The sequence below is a fragment of the Leuresthes tenuis genome, unplaced genomic scaffold (assembly GCF_036924035.1).
Source record: "Leuresthes tenuis unplaced genomic scaffold, fLeuTen1.0.hap1 SCAF_6, whole genome shotgun sequence".
Lineage (NCBI taxonomy): Eukaryota > Metazoa > Chordata > Actinopteri > Atheriniformes > Atherinopsidae > Leuresthes > Leuresthes tenuis.
In genome coordinates this window covers 1,282,693-1,298,469 of record NW_027325360.1, presented here as the reverse complement: position 1 = coordinate 1,298,469, position 15,777 = coordinate 1,282,693, and the positions used below count along the sequence as shown (strand labels likewise).

Here is a 15,777-nt window from a genome sequence, read left to right as displayed (position 1 = left end):
ACCAGAACCAGGAAGAAACCTCCATCAGAACCAGAACCAGGAAGAAACCTCCATCAGAACCAGAACCAGGAAGAAACCTCCATCAGAACCAGAACCAGGAAGGGTCCATCTGCCTGGACCAGCTGGGGCTGAGAGGACAGGAAAGAGGGGACAACAAGCAGCGTAACACCAGGCCAGAGACACCTGCTGAGAGAGAGAAACACAAGTTAATGACAGCAATGATGTCATCTGTACATGGAGGGAGGAGAGGTGCATCATGGGAGCTCCCCCAGCAGGCTGGGCCTATAGCAGCAGAACATGGAGGGAGGAGAGGTGCATCATGGGAGCTCCCCCAGCAGGCTGGGCCTATAGCAGCAGAACTATGGGATGTTTCAGGCTCACCTGAGCCATCAATTCATTATGTTCTGCTCTGAGATTCAAGCCCTGGTGCTGTCTGTTGGTGCTGTGGCAGCTGTTCATGTTGTTGTTTGTTTGTTTGTTTGTTTGTTTGTGTTTATGGTGAAATGAGCCTGAACAGTAATCAATGCAGCCATTGATCAGCTGTGTTTCCTCCTCTGATTTCCTCTCCGTGGGTCAGGAACTCTGAAATGTCCTTCTTGAGCGCAGTTTTAATCTGTTTCAGTATGAATGAGGTTTACAGATTTAACAGGTCAAATTCCACCTTAAATCTTTGTGCTGTTTGCAGCTAAAACTCACAGAAGAAGAACGACTCACTTTGATTCTGTCAAACACCGAGAGTCCGGTTTGATTTCAGGTTCCTGCTCCATCTTTGTTCCACCTGAGCTCACAGATCTGGGTTCTGACCCAAAGAAGGAGGTCGTGGATACAAGCGGCTGAAATGAGTTTCCTTCAGAGGGGGGCGGGGCTCAGCCTTAGAGAAAGGGGGAGGAGCTTCATAATCCAGGGGAGGGGCTCCACCGTCTGGGGGGAGGAGCTCCACCATATAGGGAGGAGCTCCATCGTCCAGGGGGAGGAGCTCCACCATATGGGGAGGGGCTCTACCATCCGGGGGGGAGGAGCTTCACCATATAGGGAGGAGCTCCACCATATGGGGAGGGGCTCTACCATCTGGGGGGGAGGAGCTCCACCGTCCGGGTGGAGCTCGGAGTCGAGCCGCTGCTCCTCCACATAGGAAGGTCTCAGCTGAGGTGGTTCCTCTGTTAGGATGCCTCCTGGGAGGAGGCCCCGGGTCAGAACCAGAACCAGATTATATATCCCATCTGACCTGGGGGCGCCTCAGGACCCCCCAGAAGGAGCTGGAGGGGGGTGTCTGTTTAACTCGTGGAGCTGTTGGTTCTGACCCGACCTCAGATCAGACTGATGGTTTCAGTCAGACGAACATATTTCCATGTTTGATAAAAGTCTGGTTTTGACCCAGAACCTGTTGGCTTTCAGCCGAACGTTTCAGCTCAGAGGAAGTTGACTCGGACAGAACCTCCCACCCCTCCAGAGTCTGAGCACATTTACAGGAAGCAGCAGCTGGATCAGAACGCCCTGAAGCATGACTCACCCAGTGGAGAACAGAAACTTTCTGCTTTTCCTCCAGCTGGATCCTTCCTGTGTTTAACTTTCACACAGCTGTGAGGCGGGATCCAGCTGGCCTGTTTTAATTCATTTATTCAGAGCTTCGTTTATTCAGAGCTTCATTTATTCAGAGCTTCATTTATTCAGAGCTTCATTTATTCAGAGCTTCTTTCCTTCAGAGCTTCCTTCCTTCCTTCCTTCCTTCAGAGCTTCCTTCCTTCCTTCCTTCCTTCAGAGCTTCTTTCCTTCAGAGCTTCCTTCCTTCCTTCCTTCAGAGCTTCTTTCCTTCAGAGCTTCCTTCCTTCCTTCCTTCCTTCAGAGCTTCCTTCCTTCCTTCCTTCCTTCAGAGCTTCTTTCCTTCAGAGCTTCCTTCCTTCCTTCCTTCAGAGCTTCTTTCCTTCAGAGCTTGCTTCCTTCCTTCCTTCCTTCCTTCAGAGCTTCCTTCAGAGCTTCCTTCAGAGCTTCCTTCCTTCAGAGCTTCCTTCAGAGCTTCCTTCCTTCCTTCCTTCAGAGCTTCCTTCCTTCCTTCCTTCAGAGCTTCCTTCCTTCATTCCTTCCTTCCTTCAGAGCTTCCTTCCTTCCTTCCTTCAGAGCTTCCTCCCTTCAGAGTTTCCTTCCTTCAGAGCTTCCTTCCTTCAGAGCTTCCTTCCTTCCTTCAGAGCTTCCTCCCTTCAGAGTTTCGTTCCTTCCTTCCTTCCTTCCTTCAGAGCTTCCTTCCTTCAGAGTTTCCTTCCTTCAGAGCTTCCTTCCTTCAGAGCTTCCTTCCTTCCTTCAGAGCTTCCTTCCTTCCTTCCTTCAGAGCTTCCTTCCTTCAGAGCTTCTTTCCTTCAGAGCTTCCTTCCTTCCTTCCTTCAGAACTTCCTTCCTTCAGAGCTTCGTCTTCAAACCCACAGGATTCAGGAGTTCTGTGCGTTCTTCTTCTCTTCTTCTCATGAAGTAGAGGTAACGATAGCAGAAGCTGTGCTGCCTTGTTGTTTCAGAGAGACGAGGCTTTCTCCTGCACCTTCCACAGCAGCCTTCCTCCTTCAGTCTGGTTCTGTCTCAGTGAACGAATCAGAGGGTCTCTGGATGTTTTCCACCCACTGCTTCTGGGTTTTGTTCAATAAATAATGAGTCTGTGAGATAACCTGAGGAGGGAGGACATTTCCACGGTTTGTGTCCTTTCTTTTTCACCCATTATGTCTGAGAGTCTCAAAGATTTGCTGAAGACCTGTTGGCTCTAATCTTTGGGGAAGTCTCTGCTTCCCAAACTCTGGACTGAAACCGACAGAAATCTGAGATGTTTGGCTGATGAGGAATCAAACCGCCGACCTTTCAGCAGCTAAACCGGCAGGAATGTGAACACAAAGACGTTACGTAACGGCTGAGCGAGTTCACGGAGGAGCGGCCCGTCGTTATCTGTCGAGCCAAAGTTTAAACCTTTAATGAGCTGAATGTGGGGCTCGAAGTGTCTCTTTCTCCTGAAACAACAGCAGGTCGAGGGCGAGAGGCGGTCATGCGGCTGTTTGGCTGCAGGCGGGATGGCAGGCCGGAGAGGTCGTTAAGCGTCGCCATGGTTACAGATTAACACGCCCACGCACTCGGGTTGGTGACCACGTTGTCTGTTGTGAGCAGATGGAGCCCAACGATGTGCTCTCAGGCGTCATTTGTTGTCTTTTCTCTTTAAACAGTTTTATTCTTTCATGTTTCATTCATCTAAAAGGATTTCTTTATTCACGGGTTTAACGTCCCGGGAGGAGATTAAGGAGCTCTGCAGTTCCTTTAACTTATGACTGAAATAAAAGGATCTGCTCTTCAGGATGAGGGGAAAAACCCATTCAGAACCTGCCTGAGAATATTCACATTTTTAAGTTTCTTGTATTTTTACAATAATCTCTGAGAGTTGTTTTGTAAATTAATGATAAACTGCAAAGAGGAGCTGCCCACAGACAGTTCTGCTGCTTTAAAGGCACCAGTTTGACCCACAAACAGAAAACTGAAGGTTATGAAGGTTTCTGTCATGCAGTAGATCTGAAATACAAACGTTTTATTTAGAAAACTGAACCAAAAGTAGAACCTGAAGCAGCATCACTCAGTAAAAGCTGTTCTGGAGCCAGAGAAAGACAGAAAGTTTATAGAATCTACAGCAACAGCTTCTGGAGCTTCTCCAAGCAGCAGGTTACCTGCTGACAGGTGAGGGTGTCAGGATTGGGTATAAAAGCAGCTTCCACCAAAGGTTCAGCCTCTCCAACAAGGATGGGTCGTGGCTCACCGCTTTGGGCCAAACTCCATCAGAGAATCATCAATAAGTTCAGGAAATATTCCTCAGAGTCAGACTGTAAAGAGCTTTGGTCTTTCAGCATCTACAGAGCAGGATATTGGGAACAGATTCAGGGAGTCTGGGGAAGTCTCAGTGTGGAAAGGCCAAGGACAGAAAGCCCTGCTGGATGAGCTCGGAGCCCTCAGGCAGCACTGCAGGAGAAACCGTCAGGCCACCATGATCCATACAGCCACATGGGCTCAGGAGGAGCTGGGAAAAGCATTTCCACTCAACACAGTCCACGGCTGCATCCAGAAATGTGAGCTGAAGCTGCATCACACCAGGAGGAAGCCATATATCAGCTCTGAGCAGAACCACGGCCCAGTTCTCTGGACTCCAGCTCATCTCAGAGGGACAGAAAGACAGTGGACACGTGTTCTGTGGGCAGATGAGTCCACGTTTCAGCTGCTTCTGGGAAAAACTGCTGAGAAAGAGCATCCAGCTGTTCTCAGCTGCCTGCCTGCAGTCCACATCTGTCTCCTGCTGCAGATGTTGGAGCAACAGCAGCCAGGGACTGCTGAGCAGCTGGAATCTGGGATTCCTGTGAAAAACTCAGTTCCCAAAGCAACTTAAATGTGTTTCTCCTTGTTTTTATCGGCACCTTTTATTTATTTACTGAGATAATCAAGTTTGAGAATTTATTAAACTCAAAAGTAGCAGCCGTGAAGCCGCTGAATTTTCTTCTATCGGTTTGACTGATGATTGTTTTCTCCTGCAGACTCTCAGCAGACCGAGCACCTCTCCTCATACCAGCTGACCGTCCCCCAGCCAATAGGAGGCAGGCTGAGGAGGGACACGGATGGAAGGCCGCCCAATCAGGTACTGAGACGCTACAGCTGTGTGTGTTTGCCTGTTTCTGCAGGTAACACAAAAAGAGTTCTGATCGGGTCAGATTGTTGTGATCGGGAAGCTTTCAGAGTTCTAAACGGGTCAGATTGTTGTGATCGGGTCAGATTGTTGTGATCGGGAAGCTTTCAGAGTTCTAAACGGGTCAGATTGTTGTGATCGGGAAGCTTTCAGAGTTCTAAACGGGTCAGATTGTTGTGATCGGGAAGCTTTCAGAGTTCTAATCGGGTCAGATTGTTGTGATCGGGAAGCTTTCAGAGTTCTAATCGGGTCAGATTGTTGTGATCAGGAAGCTTTCAGAGTTCTAAACGGGTCAGATTGTTGTGATCGGGAAGCTTTCAGAGTTCTAAACGGGTCAGATTGTTGTGATCGGGAAGCTTTCAGAGTTCTAATCGGGTCAGATTGATGTGATCGGGAAGCTTTCAGAGTTCTAAACGGGTCAGATTGTTGTGATCGGGAAGCTTTCAGAGTTCTAAACGGGTCAGATTGTTGTGATCGGGAAGCTTTCAGAGTTCTAACCGGGTCAGATTGTTGTGATCGGGTCAGATTGTTGTGATCGGGAAGCTTTCAGAGTTCTAAACGGGTCAGATTGTTGTGATCGGGAAGCTTTCAGAGTTCTAATCGGGTCAGATTGTTGTGATCGGGAAGCTTTCAGAGTTCTAAACGGGTGAGATTGTTGTGATCGGGAAGCTTTCAGAGTTCTAAACGGGTCAGATTGTTGTGATCGGGAAGCTTTCAGAGTTCTAAACGGGTCAGATTGTTGTGATCGGGAAGCTTTCAGAGTTCTAAACGGGTCAGATTGTTGTGATCGGGTCAGATTGTTGTGATCGGGTCAGATTGTTGTGATCGGGAAGCTTTCAGAGTTCTAAACGGGTCAGATTGTTGTGATCGGGTCAGATTGTTGTGATCGGGTCAGATTGTTGTGATCGGGAAGCTTTCAGAGTTCTAAACGGGTCAGATTGTTGTGATCGGGAAGCTTTCAGAGTTCTAATCGGGTCAGATTGTTGTGATCGGGTCAGATTGTTGTGATCGGGAAGCTTTCAGAGTTCTAACCGGGTCAGATTGTTGTGATCGGGTCAGATTGTTGTGATCGGGAAGCTTTCAGAGTTCTAAACGGGTGAGATTGTTGTGATCGGGAAGCTTTCAGAGTTCTAAACGGGTCAGATTGTTGTGATCGGGAAGCTTTCAGAGTTCTAATCGGGTCAGATTGTTGTGATCGGGTCAGATTGTTGTGATCGGGAAGCTTTCAGAGTTCTAAACGGGTCAGATTGATGTGATCGGGAAGCTTTCAGAGTTCTAAACGGGTCAGATTGTTGTGATCGGGAAGCTTTCAGAGTTCTAAACGGGTCAGATTGTTGTGATCGGGAAGCTTTCAGAGTTCTAACCGGGTCAGATTGTTGTGATCGGGTCAGATTGTTGTGATCGGGAAGCTTTCAGAGTTCTAAACGGGTCAGATTGTTGTGATCAGGAAGCTTTCAGAGTTCTGATCGGGTCAGATTGTTGTGATCGGGAAGCTTTCAGAGTTCTAAACGGGTCAGATTGATGTGATCGGGAAGCTTTCAGAGTTCTAAACGGGTCAGATTGATGTGATCGGGTCAGATTGTTGTGATCGGGAAGCTTTCAGAGTTCTAAACGGGTCAGAAGTTTGTGATCGGGAAGCTTTCAGAGTTCTAAACGGGTCAGATTGTTGTGATCGGGAAGCTTTCAGAGTTCTAAACGGGTCAGATTGTTGTGATCGGGAAGCTTTCAGAGTTCTAAACGGGTCAGATTGTTGTGATCGGGAAGCTTTCAGAGTTCTAAACGGGTCAAATTGATGTGATCGGGACGCTTTCAGAGTTCTAAACGGGTCAGATTGATGTGATCGGGAAGCTTTCAGAGTTCTAATCGGGTCAGATTGATGTGATCGGGAAGCTTTCAGAGTTCTAATCGGGTCAGATTGTTGTGATCGGGAAGCTTTCAGAGTTCTAATCGGGTCAGATTGTTGTGATCGGGAAGCTTTCAGAGTTCTAATCGGGTCAGATTGTTGTGATCGGGAAGCTTTCAGAGTTCTAAACGGGTCAGATTGTTGTGATCGGGAAGCTTTCAGAGTTCTAATCGGGTCAGATTGATGTGATCGGGAAGCTTTCAGAGTTCTAACCGGGTCAGATTGTTGTGATCGGGAAGCTTTCAGAGTTCTAATCGGGTCAGATTGTTGTGATCGGGAAGCTTTCAGAGTTCTAATCGGGTCAGATTGATGTGATCGGGAAGCTTTCAGAGTTCTAAACGGGTCAGATTGATGTGATCGGGAAGCTTTCAGAGTTCTAATCGGGTCAGATTGATGTGATCGGGAAGCTTTCAGAGTTCTAAACGGGTCAGATTGTTGTGATCGGGAAGCTTTCAGAGTTCTAATCGGGTCAGATTGATGTGATCGGGAAGCTTTCAGAGTTCTAATCGGGTCAGATTGATGTGATCGGGAAGCTTTCAGAGTTCTAAACGGGTCAGATTGATGTGATCGGGAAGCTTTCAGAGTTCTAAACGGGTCAGATTGTTGTGATCCGGAAGCTTTCAGAGTTCTAAACGGGTCAGATTGATGTGATTGGGAAGCTTTCAGAGTTCTAAACGGGTCAGATTGTTGTGATCGGGAAGCTTTCAGAGTTCTAAATGGGTCAGATTGATGTGATCGGGAAGCTTTCAGAGTTCTAATCGGGTCAGATTGTTGTGATCCGGAAGCTTTCAGAGTTCTAAATGGGTCAGATTGTTGTGATCCGGAAGCTTTCAGAGTTCTAACCGGGTCAGATTGTTGTGATCCGGAAGCTTTCAGAGTTCTAAATGGGTCAGATTGATGTGATCGGGAAGCTTTCAGAGTTCTGATCGGGTCAGATTGTTGAGATCGGGACGCTTTCAGAGTTCTAAACGGGTCAGATTGATGTGATCGGGAAGCTTTCAGAGTTCTAATCGGGTCAGATTGATGTGATCGGGAAGCTTTCAGAGTTCTAATCGGGTCAGATTGTTGTGATCGGGAAGCTTTCAGAGTTCTAATCGGGTCAGATTGATGTGATCGGGAAGCTTTCAGAGTTCTAAATGGGTCAGATTGATGTGATGGGGAAGCTTTCAGAGTTCTAACCGGGTCAGATTGTTGTGATCGGGAAGCTTTCAGAGTTCTAAACGGGTCAGATTGTTGTGATCGGGAAGCTTTCAGAGTTCTAAACGGGTCAGAAGTTTGTGATCGGGAAGCTTTCAGAGTTCTAAACGGGTCAGAAGTTTGTGATCGGGAAGCTTTCAGAGTTCTAATCGGGTCAGATTGTTGTGATCGGGACGCTTTCAGAGCTCTAACCGGGTCAGATTGTTGTGATCGGGAAGCTTTCAGAGTTCTAATCGGGTCAGATTGATGTGATCGGGAAGCTTTCAGAGTTCTGATCGGGTCAGATTGTTGAGATCGGGAAGCTTTCAGAGTTCTAAACGGGTCAGATTGATGTGATCGGGACGCTTTCAGAGCTCTAACCGGGTCAGATTGATGTGATCGGGAAGCTTTCAGAGTTCTAAACGGGTCAGATTGATGTGATCGGGAAGCTTTCAGAGTTCTAAACGGGTCAGATTGATGTGATCGGGAAGCTTTCAGAGTTCTAATCGGGTCAGATTGTTGTGATCGGGACGCTTTCAGAGCTCTAACCGGGTCAGATTGATGTGATCGGGAAGCTTTCAGAGTTCTAAACGGGTCAGATTGATGTGATCGGGAAGCTTTCAGAGTTCTAATCGGGTCAGATTGTTGTGATGGGGAAGCTTTCAGAGTTCTAAACGGGTCAGATTGTTGTGATGGGGAAGCTTTCAGAGTTCTAATCGGGTCAGATTGTTGTGATCGGGAAGCTTTCAGAGTTCTAAATGGGTCAGATTGATGTGATCGGGAAGCTTTCAGAGTTCTAAACGGGTCAGATTGATGTGATCGGGACGCTTTCAGAGCTCTAACCGGGTCAGATTGATGTGATCGGGAAGCTTTCAGAGTTCTAAACGGGTCAGATTGTTGTGATCGGGAAGCTTTCAGAGTTCTAAACGGGTCAGATTGATGTGATCGGGAAGCTTTCAGAGTTCTAATCGGGTCAGATTGTTGTGATCGGGACGCTTTCAGAGCTCTAACCGGGTCAGATTGATGTGATCGGGAAGCTTTCAGAGTTCTAAACGGGTCAGATTGATGTGATCGGGAAGCTTTCAGAGTTCTAATCGGGTCAGATTGTTGTGATGGGGAAGCTTTCAGAGTTCTAAACGGGTCAGATTGTTGTGATGGGGAAGCTTTCAGAGTTCTAATCGGGTCAGATTGTTGTGATCGGGAAGCTTTCAGAGTTCTAAATGGGTCAGATTGATGTGATCGGGAAGCTTTCAGAGTTCTAAATGGGTCAGATTGATGTGATCGGGAAGCTTTCAGAGTTCTGAACGGGTCAGAAGTTTGTGATCAGGAAGCTTTCAGAGTTCTAAACGGGTCAGATTGTTGTGATCGGGAAGCTTTCAGAGTTCTAAATGGGTCAGATTGATGTGATCGGGAAGCTTTCAGAGTTCTAAATGGGTCAGATTGATGTGATGGGGAAGCTTTCAGAGTTCTAAATGGGTCAGATTGATGTGATCGGGAAGCTTTCAGAGTTCTAATCGGGTCAGATTGTTGTGATCGGGAAGCTTTCAGAGTTCTAATCGGGTCAGATTGTTGTGATCGGGAAGCTTTCAGAGTTCTAACCGGGTCAGATTGTTGTGATCGGGAAGCTTTCAGAGTTCTAAACGGGTCAGATTGTTGTGATCGGGACGCTTTCAGAGCTCTAACCGGGTCAGATTGTTGAGATCGGGAAGCTTTCAGAGTTCTAAACGGGTCAGATTGATGTGATCGGGACGCTTTCAGAGCTCTAACCGGGTCAGATTGATGTGATCGGGAAGCTTTCAGAGTTCTAAACGGGTCAGATTGATGTGATTGGGAAGCTTTCAGAGTTCTAAACGGGTCAGATTGATGTGATCGGGACGCTTTCAGAGCTCTAACCGGGTCAGATTGATGTGATCGGGAAGCTTTCAGAGTTCTAAACGGGTCAGATTGATGTGAACAGAAGAAGTTTTACTTCTTTGATGCCGGAGTTAAGCTTGAGTTCAGGGGCTACAGTTGATTTCAGAACCCTGAGATCGCCTCAGTTTCCTTGGTAACACAGGAGTCTGAACCAGGTCCCCCAAACGGGTCAGAACCGGGCAGGACAGATGGGCCTCTGAGTCCTGCAGAGTTAGAGGAGAGAGGAGCTGGTGCTGGTGATGAGGAAGATGATGAAGGCCTGTGCTGACTCACCTGCAGCACACACACCGCAGCTGTCTGCATGTGTGTGTTAATTACAAACCTGCTGAGAGCTGCAGATCACACGCAGAGGTGGAAAATCTGCCAGGTGAGTCAGGTGACCTTCAGTTCTTGGCTCATTCTTCCTCCCTGCCAGCAGCAGATCAGTCGGTTCCGCCTCAGAAGTCAAACTTTTAGGCATTTTAAATGGATCAGAGCTGCAGATTGGATCGTCCTGCACCTCCAGGTGAAGAGGAGCTGCCGAAGGAGTCCCTGTTGAAGGAGTCCCTGTTGAAGGAGTCCCTACCGAAGGAGTCCCTGCCGAAGGAGTCCCTGCCGAAGGAGTCCCTACCGAAGGAGTCTCTACCGAAGGAGTCTCTACCGAAGGAGTCCCTGCCGAAGGAGTCTCTACCGAAGGAGTCTCTACCGAAGGAGTCCCTGCCGAAGGAGTCCCTGCCGAAGGAGTCCCTACCGAAGGAGTCCCTACCGAAGGAGTCTCTACCGAAGGAGTCTCTACCGAAGGAGTCCCTGCCGAAGGAGTCTCTACCGAAGGAGTCTCTACCGAAGGAGTCCCTGCCGAAGGAGTCCCTGCCGAAGGAGTCCCTACCGAAGGAGTCCCTACCGAAGGAGTCCCTGCCGAAGGAGTCCCTGCCGAAGGAGTCCCTACCGAAGGAGTCCCTGCCGAAGGAGTCCCTGCCGAAGGAGTCCCTACCGAAGGAGTCCCTGCCGAAGGAGTCCCTACCGAAGGAGTCCCTGCCGAAGGAGTCCCTGCCGAAGGAGTCCCTGCCGAAGGAGTCCCTGCCGAAGGAGTCCCTACCGAAGGAGCTGCTGAGGGAGCCTACTGAAGGAGTCCCTGCCGAAGGAGTCCCTGCCGAAGGAGTCCCTACCGAAGGAGTCCCTGCCGAAGGAGTCCCTGCCGAAGGAGTCCCTACCGAAGGAGTCCCTACCGAAGGAGTCCCTGCCGAAGGAGTCCCTGCCGAAGGAGTCCCTACCGAAGGAGTCCCTACCGAAGGAGTCCCTACCGAAGGAGTCCCTGCCGAAGGAGTCCCTGCCGAAGGAGTCCCTGCCGAAGGAGTCCCTGCCGAGGGAGTCCCTACTGAAGGAGTCCCTACTGAAGGAGCTCCTGAAGGAGTCCCTACTGAAGGAGTCCCTACCGAAGGAGCTGCTGAAGGAGTCCCTGCAGAGCTCCAAGTGCACCAAAGGGTTCCAGTTGGAAGCTGCTGATTCCAGCTGCAGAGGGGAGGGAGGGCGGGAAGATTAATGTATTGAATAAATTTAAGCCACTGTGATTGGTTAATGATTATGGATGTCACCTTGTGTCAGTCCAATGAATGAGTTGTGAACTTTAAACTCTGCCGAAGTGGAACTTGTCAGTAAAGGAAAATGTCGGGAAAGAAACCAGAAAGTGGAGCTCAAACACGAAAAACTACACAGTCTGTGCGTAACAGCCTACGTGGATGTTCTTTATTTTTCTACATTTGCTCCCTGTGGCCCTTCAGACCGTTCTGTGCATTAAAGGTGCTGCATTGGGGTCACGCCGGGTCAAATGTCGCGGGAGTCGGCGGCTAAAAAATACACTGCGTGATCGGGATGTATCCTAGCAACAGGATGTTAATAAATGATGTGGAAAGAAGCTCAAAGAAGGTCTTTACAGCACAAAGCAATGAAAGTGTGACATTTGGTTTCTCAGTTGTCCATAAATCTCTTTATTAACAGCCTTTAAAGTGACTGTACAGAGATATGTCGAGCTGTGAAAGTTTCTTTGACATTTAAAGTATGTTTTGTTACAGTCAAAGTTCTGCTGCAGGGATTCCTGAAGCATTATTTTATGTTTTATAAGAATATATCCCCGGTGGCGTGGTTAGAAAGTGGTTATTAGCCCCGGGGCCACGGTGCTTTAATGCTCCCAGGAGCAGGAAGAAGGGATTTTACACAATAAAGAAGCTTTGAAGTTGTCCCAGGCAGCATTTCAGAGACGTGAATCATCGTTTTCTGCTTTTCTTTAATCCAACTGTGCCTGCAGGTGTCTTACATCATCAGGGTGGATGGAGACGATCGCCTCGTTCACCTGGAGAGAAACGAGTGAGTTCTGTGATGTCATCATTTGCACATTCCTGTAAATTTCTTTAAATGAAACACGTAAACTGGATGGTTTCATTCAACTGTTTTACACTTTAGTTCTGATTATTCAGTCTGTATCTCAGATATTATTATAATAATAGAATAATTATAATAATATCTGAGATACAGAGAAACAGAATATATGTTTATTTCTCTGCTAATCTGTAGAGATTAAAGCTTCCTTCCATATCTCACTCACTTGTCTGAACGGCACGATCCAGGACATCCTATCCTTACCAGGCGGTAACGATCAGCTTTTCCATGGTGGGAACGCTCAGTTTGAGGCGGATCGGAGCGTTTTGCTTTAGATGCAGCCGAGGCGGGACTCTGTCTGAGCTCATAGAGACAAAACGGGTCAAATAAACACATTGGGTCCAGTGTTTTCAGATTGTTGTATCTGCGCTCTGCCTGTTTACGTCACCATCTCTGATAGGAAGAAGGAAGGCTGAGGAACACTCATCAGGAGGCCTGAAACTCTTCTTTAGGTCATACAAATATAAAAGTTCCTCCTTTCTGCTGGAGGTCGTTTCTTCTTTTAAATGATCCAGATTTATGAGTCTTATCGATGATCTGCTGGAGAGTTCTGATCGTGTCTCTGTTCGCGGGTTTATTTCTGGGAGTCTGTGGAGAGAAAAAACTCCCTTTTAACAGGAAGAAACCTCCATCAGAACCAGAACCAGGAAGGGTCCATCTGCCTGGACCAGCTGGGGCTGAGAGGACAGGAAAGAGGGGACAACAAGCAGCGTAACACCAGGCCAGAGACACCTGCTGAGAGAGAGAAACACAAGTTAATGACAGCAATGATGTCATCTGTACATGGAGGGAGGAGAGGTGCATCATGGGAGCTCCCCCAGCAGGCTGGGCCTATAGCAGCAGAACTATGGGATGTTTCAGGCTCACCTGAGCCATCCCTAACTATAAGCTTTATCAGAAAGGAAAGTTTCAGCCTGATCTTAAAGGTAGAGAGGGTGTCTGCTTCCTGAAGCCAAACTGGCAGCTGGTTCCACAGAGAGGGGCCTGATAACTGAAGGCTCTGCCTCCCATTCTGCTTTTAGGGGCCTGATAACTGAAGGCTCTGCCTCCCATTCTGCTTTTAGGGGCCTGATAACTGAAGGCTCTGCCTCCCATTCTGCTTTTAGGGGCCTGATAACTGAAGGCTCTGCCTCCCATTCTGCTTTTAGGGGCCTGATAACTGAAGGCTCTGCCTCCCATTCTGCTTTTAGGGGCCTGATAACTGAAGGCTCTGCCTCCCATTCAGCTTTTAGGGGCCTGATAACTGAAGGCTCTGCCTCCCATTCAGCTTTTAGGGGCCTGATAACTGAAGGCTCTGCCTCCCATTCTGCTTTTAGGGGCCTGATAACTGAAGGCTCTGCCTCCCATTCAGCTTTTAGGGGCCTGATAACTGAAGGCTCTGCCTCCCATTCAGCTTTTAGGGGTCTGATAACTGAAGGCTCTGCCTCCCATTCTGCTTTTAGGGGCCTGATAACTGAAGGCTCTGCCTCCCATTCTGCTTTTAGGGGCCTGATAACTGAAGGCTCTGCCTCCCATTCTGCTTTTAGGGGCCTGATAACTGAAGGCTCTGCCTCCCATTCTGCTTTTAGGGGCCTGATAACTGAAGGCTCTGCCTCCCATTCTGCTTTTAGGGGCCTGATAACTGAAGGCTCTGCCTCCCATTCTGCTTTTAGAAACTCTGGGAACCACAAGGAAACCTGCAGCCTGAGAGCAAAGTGCTCTGTTGGGGAAATATCCAACTGTGAGATCTTTAAGATGTGATGGAGCTCGGTCATTAAGAGCTTTATATGTGAGGAGAAGAAGCTTAAATTCTATTCTGAATCTAACAGGGAGCCAATGAAGAGAAGCTACTCGGTTAGCTTCTGTGCAGTGGTGAGATCTGCTCCCAGCCTGCGCTGTGGTCCCTTACCTCGGTTCTTTGTGCATCCAGAGTAAGAGTTTAGTTCTCCAAAAGAAACGCAGAGAGCAGCCTCATTAGCAGGTGAGCCGCTCCTGGATGAAGGCGGCCATCTTGTAGCTTCTCAGTTGCTAATGTTAGCTCATCGTTATCAAAGGTGTTAGTGAAAATCTCCTGCATTAAAAGAGCTGAATTCATGACGTTCTGCTCTGAAATTCAAGCCCTGGTGCTGTCTGTTGGTGCTGTGGCAGCTGTTCATGTGGCTGATGTTGTTTGTTTGTTTGTTTGTTTCTGTTTGTGGTGAAATGAGCCTGAACAGTAATCAATGCAGCCATTGATCAGCTGTGTTTCCTCCTCTGATTTCCTCTCCGTGGGTCAGGAACTCTGAAATGTCCTTCTTGAGCGCAGTTTTAATCTGTTTCAGTATGAATGAGGTTTACAGATTTAACAGGTCAAATTCCACCTTAAATCTTTGTGCTGTTTGCAGCTAAAACTCACAGAAGAAGAACGACTCACTTTGATTCTGTCAAACACCGAGAAAACCCTGAAAAGTTTTTCTTCATCAATAACATCTTTAGCGTTTCTTTGGTGTAAAACACTTGTTTGCTTTGTGTTTAACTAACTGATTTATCCTGGATCAGATGCAGCAAACGGGCCCAAACTATGAAACTACCGCCGCCGTGCTTCAGAGTTGCGTTTAAAGTTCTTATTTCAGTCTGACTTGTTGTTCTGTCTCTTCGTTTTAGATGTTTGGAAACTCTGTGGTTTCAGGTTTTGCCATATTTCCGTGATCTGACTGATTTGATGTTCTCAGGCGGTTTGTTTCCACTTCCTGTCTGCAGACAGATCTGAGCTACTTTCTGCAGCTCTGTGCGTTAAACTCCAACCTAAACTCTAACCTTCCAGTTAGTCATTTCATCTCTTGCGATATGAATGAACCAAATAAAGATAAAGATTTTGTAAGTCTCACATATTTCCTGCTCGCTTAGCGGATCATTTCTCCTACATGTTCTATAACTGGCTCCTCTAAAGCCTTTAGAGCCTCTGATTAAACATCTCCACCAACTTTATACAAACACTCACCCAACTTCAATGACTTCAGTCCAAACTGTGAAGATATTCTGAGCTTTTTGGCTCCTGCAAGAGCAAGAAAACCTGGATCCAGAGCTCAGTTCATCAGAACTCTGGCTGCAGCATTTTGGATCAGCTGGAGGCTTTTCAGAGAATATGTGGGACAGAACAATAATAAGGAATTACAGTAGTTCAGTCCTGAAGGAACAGATGCATGGAGCAGCTTCTCTGCATCACCCTGAGACAGGATGGTCCTGATTTTAATGATATTACGAAGGTGAAAGAAGGCAGAAACCTGTTTTATATGTGAGTCAAAGTCAAATAACTCCAAGGTTCCTCACTGTAGGACCAGAAGCCAAGGAAATACCATCCAGAGTAACTATATAACTAGACAATTTCTCCCTGAAGCGCTCAGGTCCAAAGAGAACAACTTCAGTTTTGTCTGAATTTAAAAGCAGACAGTTCTGAGTCATCCAGGTCTTTATGTCTTTAAGACAGGCTTGTAGTCTGACCAACCTGTAGGTTTCATCTGGTTTCATAGATAAGTACAGCTGAGTATCATCAGCATAACAATGGAACTTTATGCCATGCTGTCTGATAATGTTACCTAATGGAAGCATGTATAAAGTAAAAAGAATCGGTCCAAGCACAGAACCCTGAGGAACTCCATGACTTACTCTGGTGTGTGAGGAAGATTCTTCATTTACAAGAACAAACTGGAATCTATCAGATAAA

At 47.5% G+C, this 15,777-nt stretch overlaps 1 protein-coding gene across 2 annotated transcripts in view; it reads left to right on the top strand.

The window, feature by feature from the left end:
* Positions 1–15,777, top strand: part of adam9a (ADAM metallopeptidase domain 9a) — a 42,265-nt gene that overhangs the window by 761 nt on the left and 25,727 nt on the right. For both annotated transcript variants that reach the window (XM_072387137.1, XM_072387136.1), the window contains exons 2-3: positions 4,542–4,642; positions 11,965–12,023. In XM_072387137.1, coding sequence (XP_072243238.1) covers positions 4,542–4,642; positions 11,965–12,023 — 160 coding nt within the window. The remainder of the gene's footprint in view (positions 1–4,541; positions 4,643–11,964; positions 12,024–15,777) is intronic.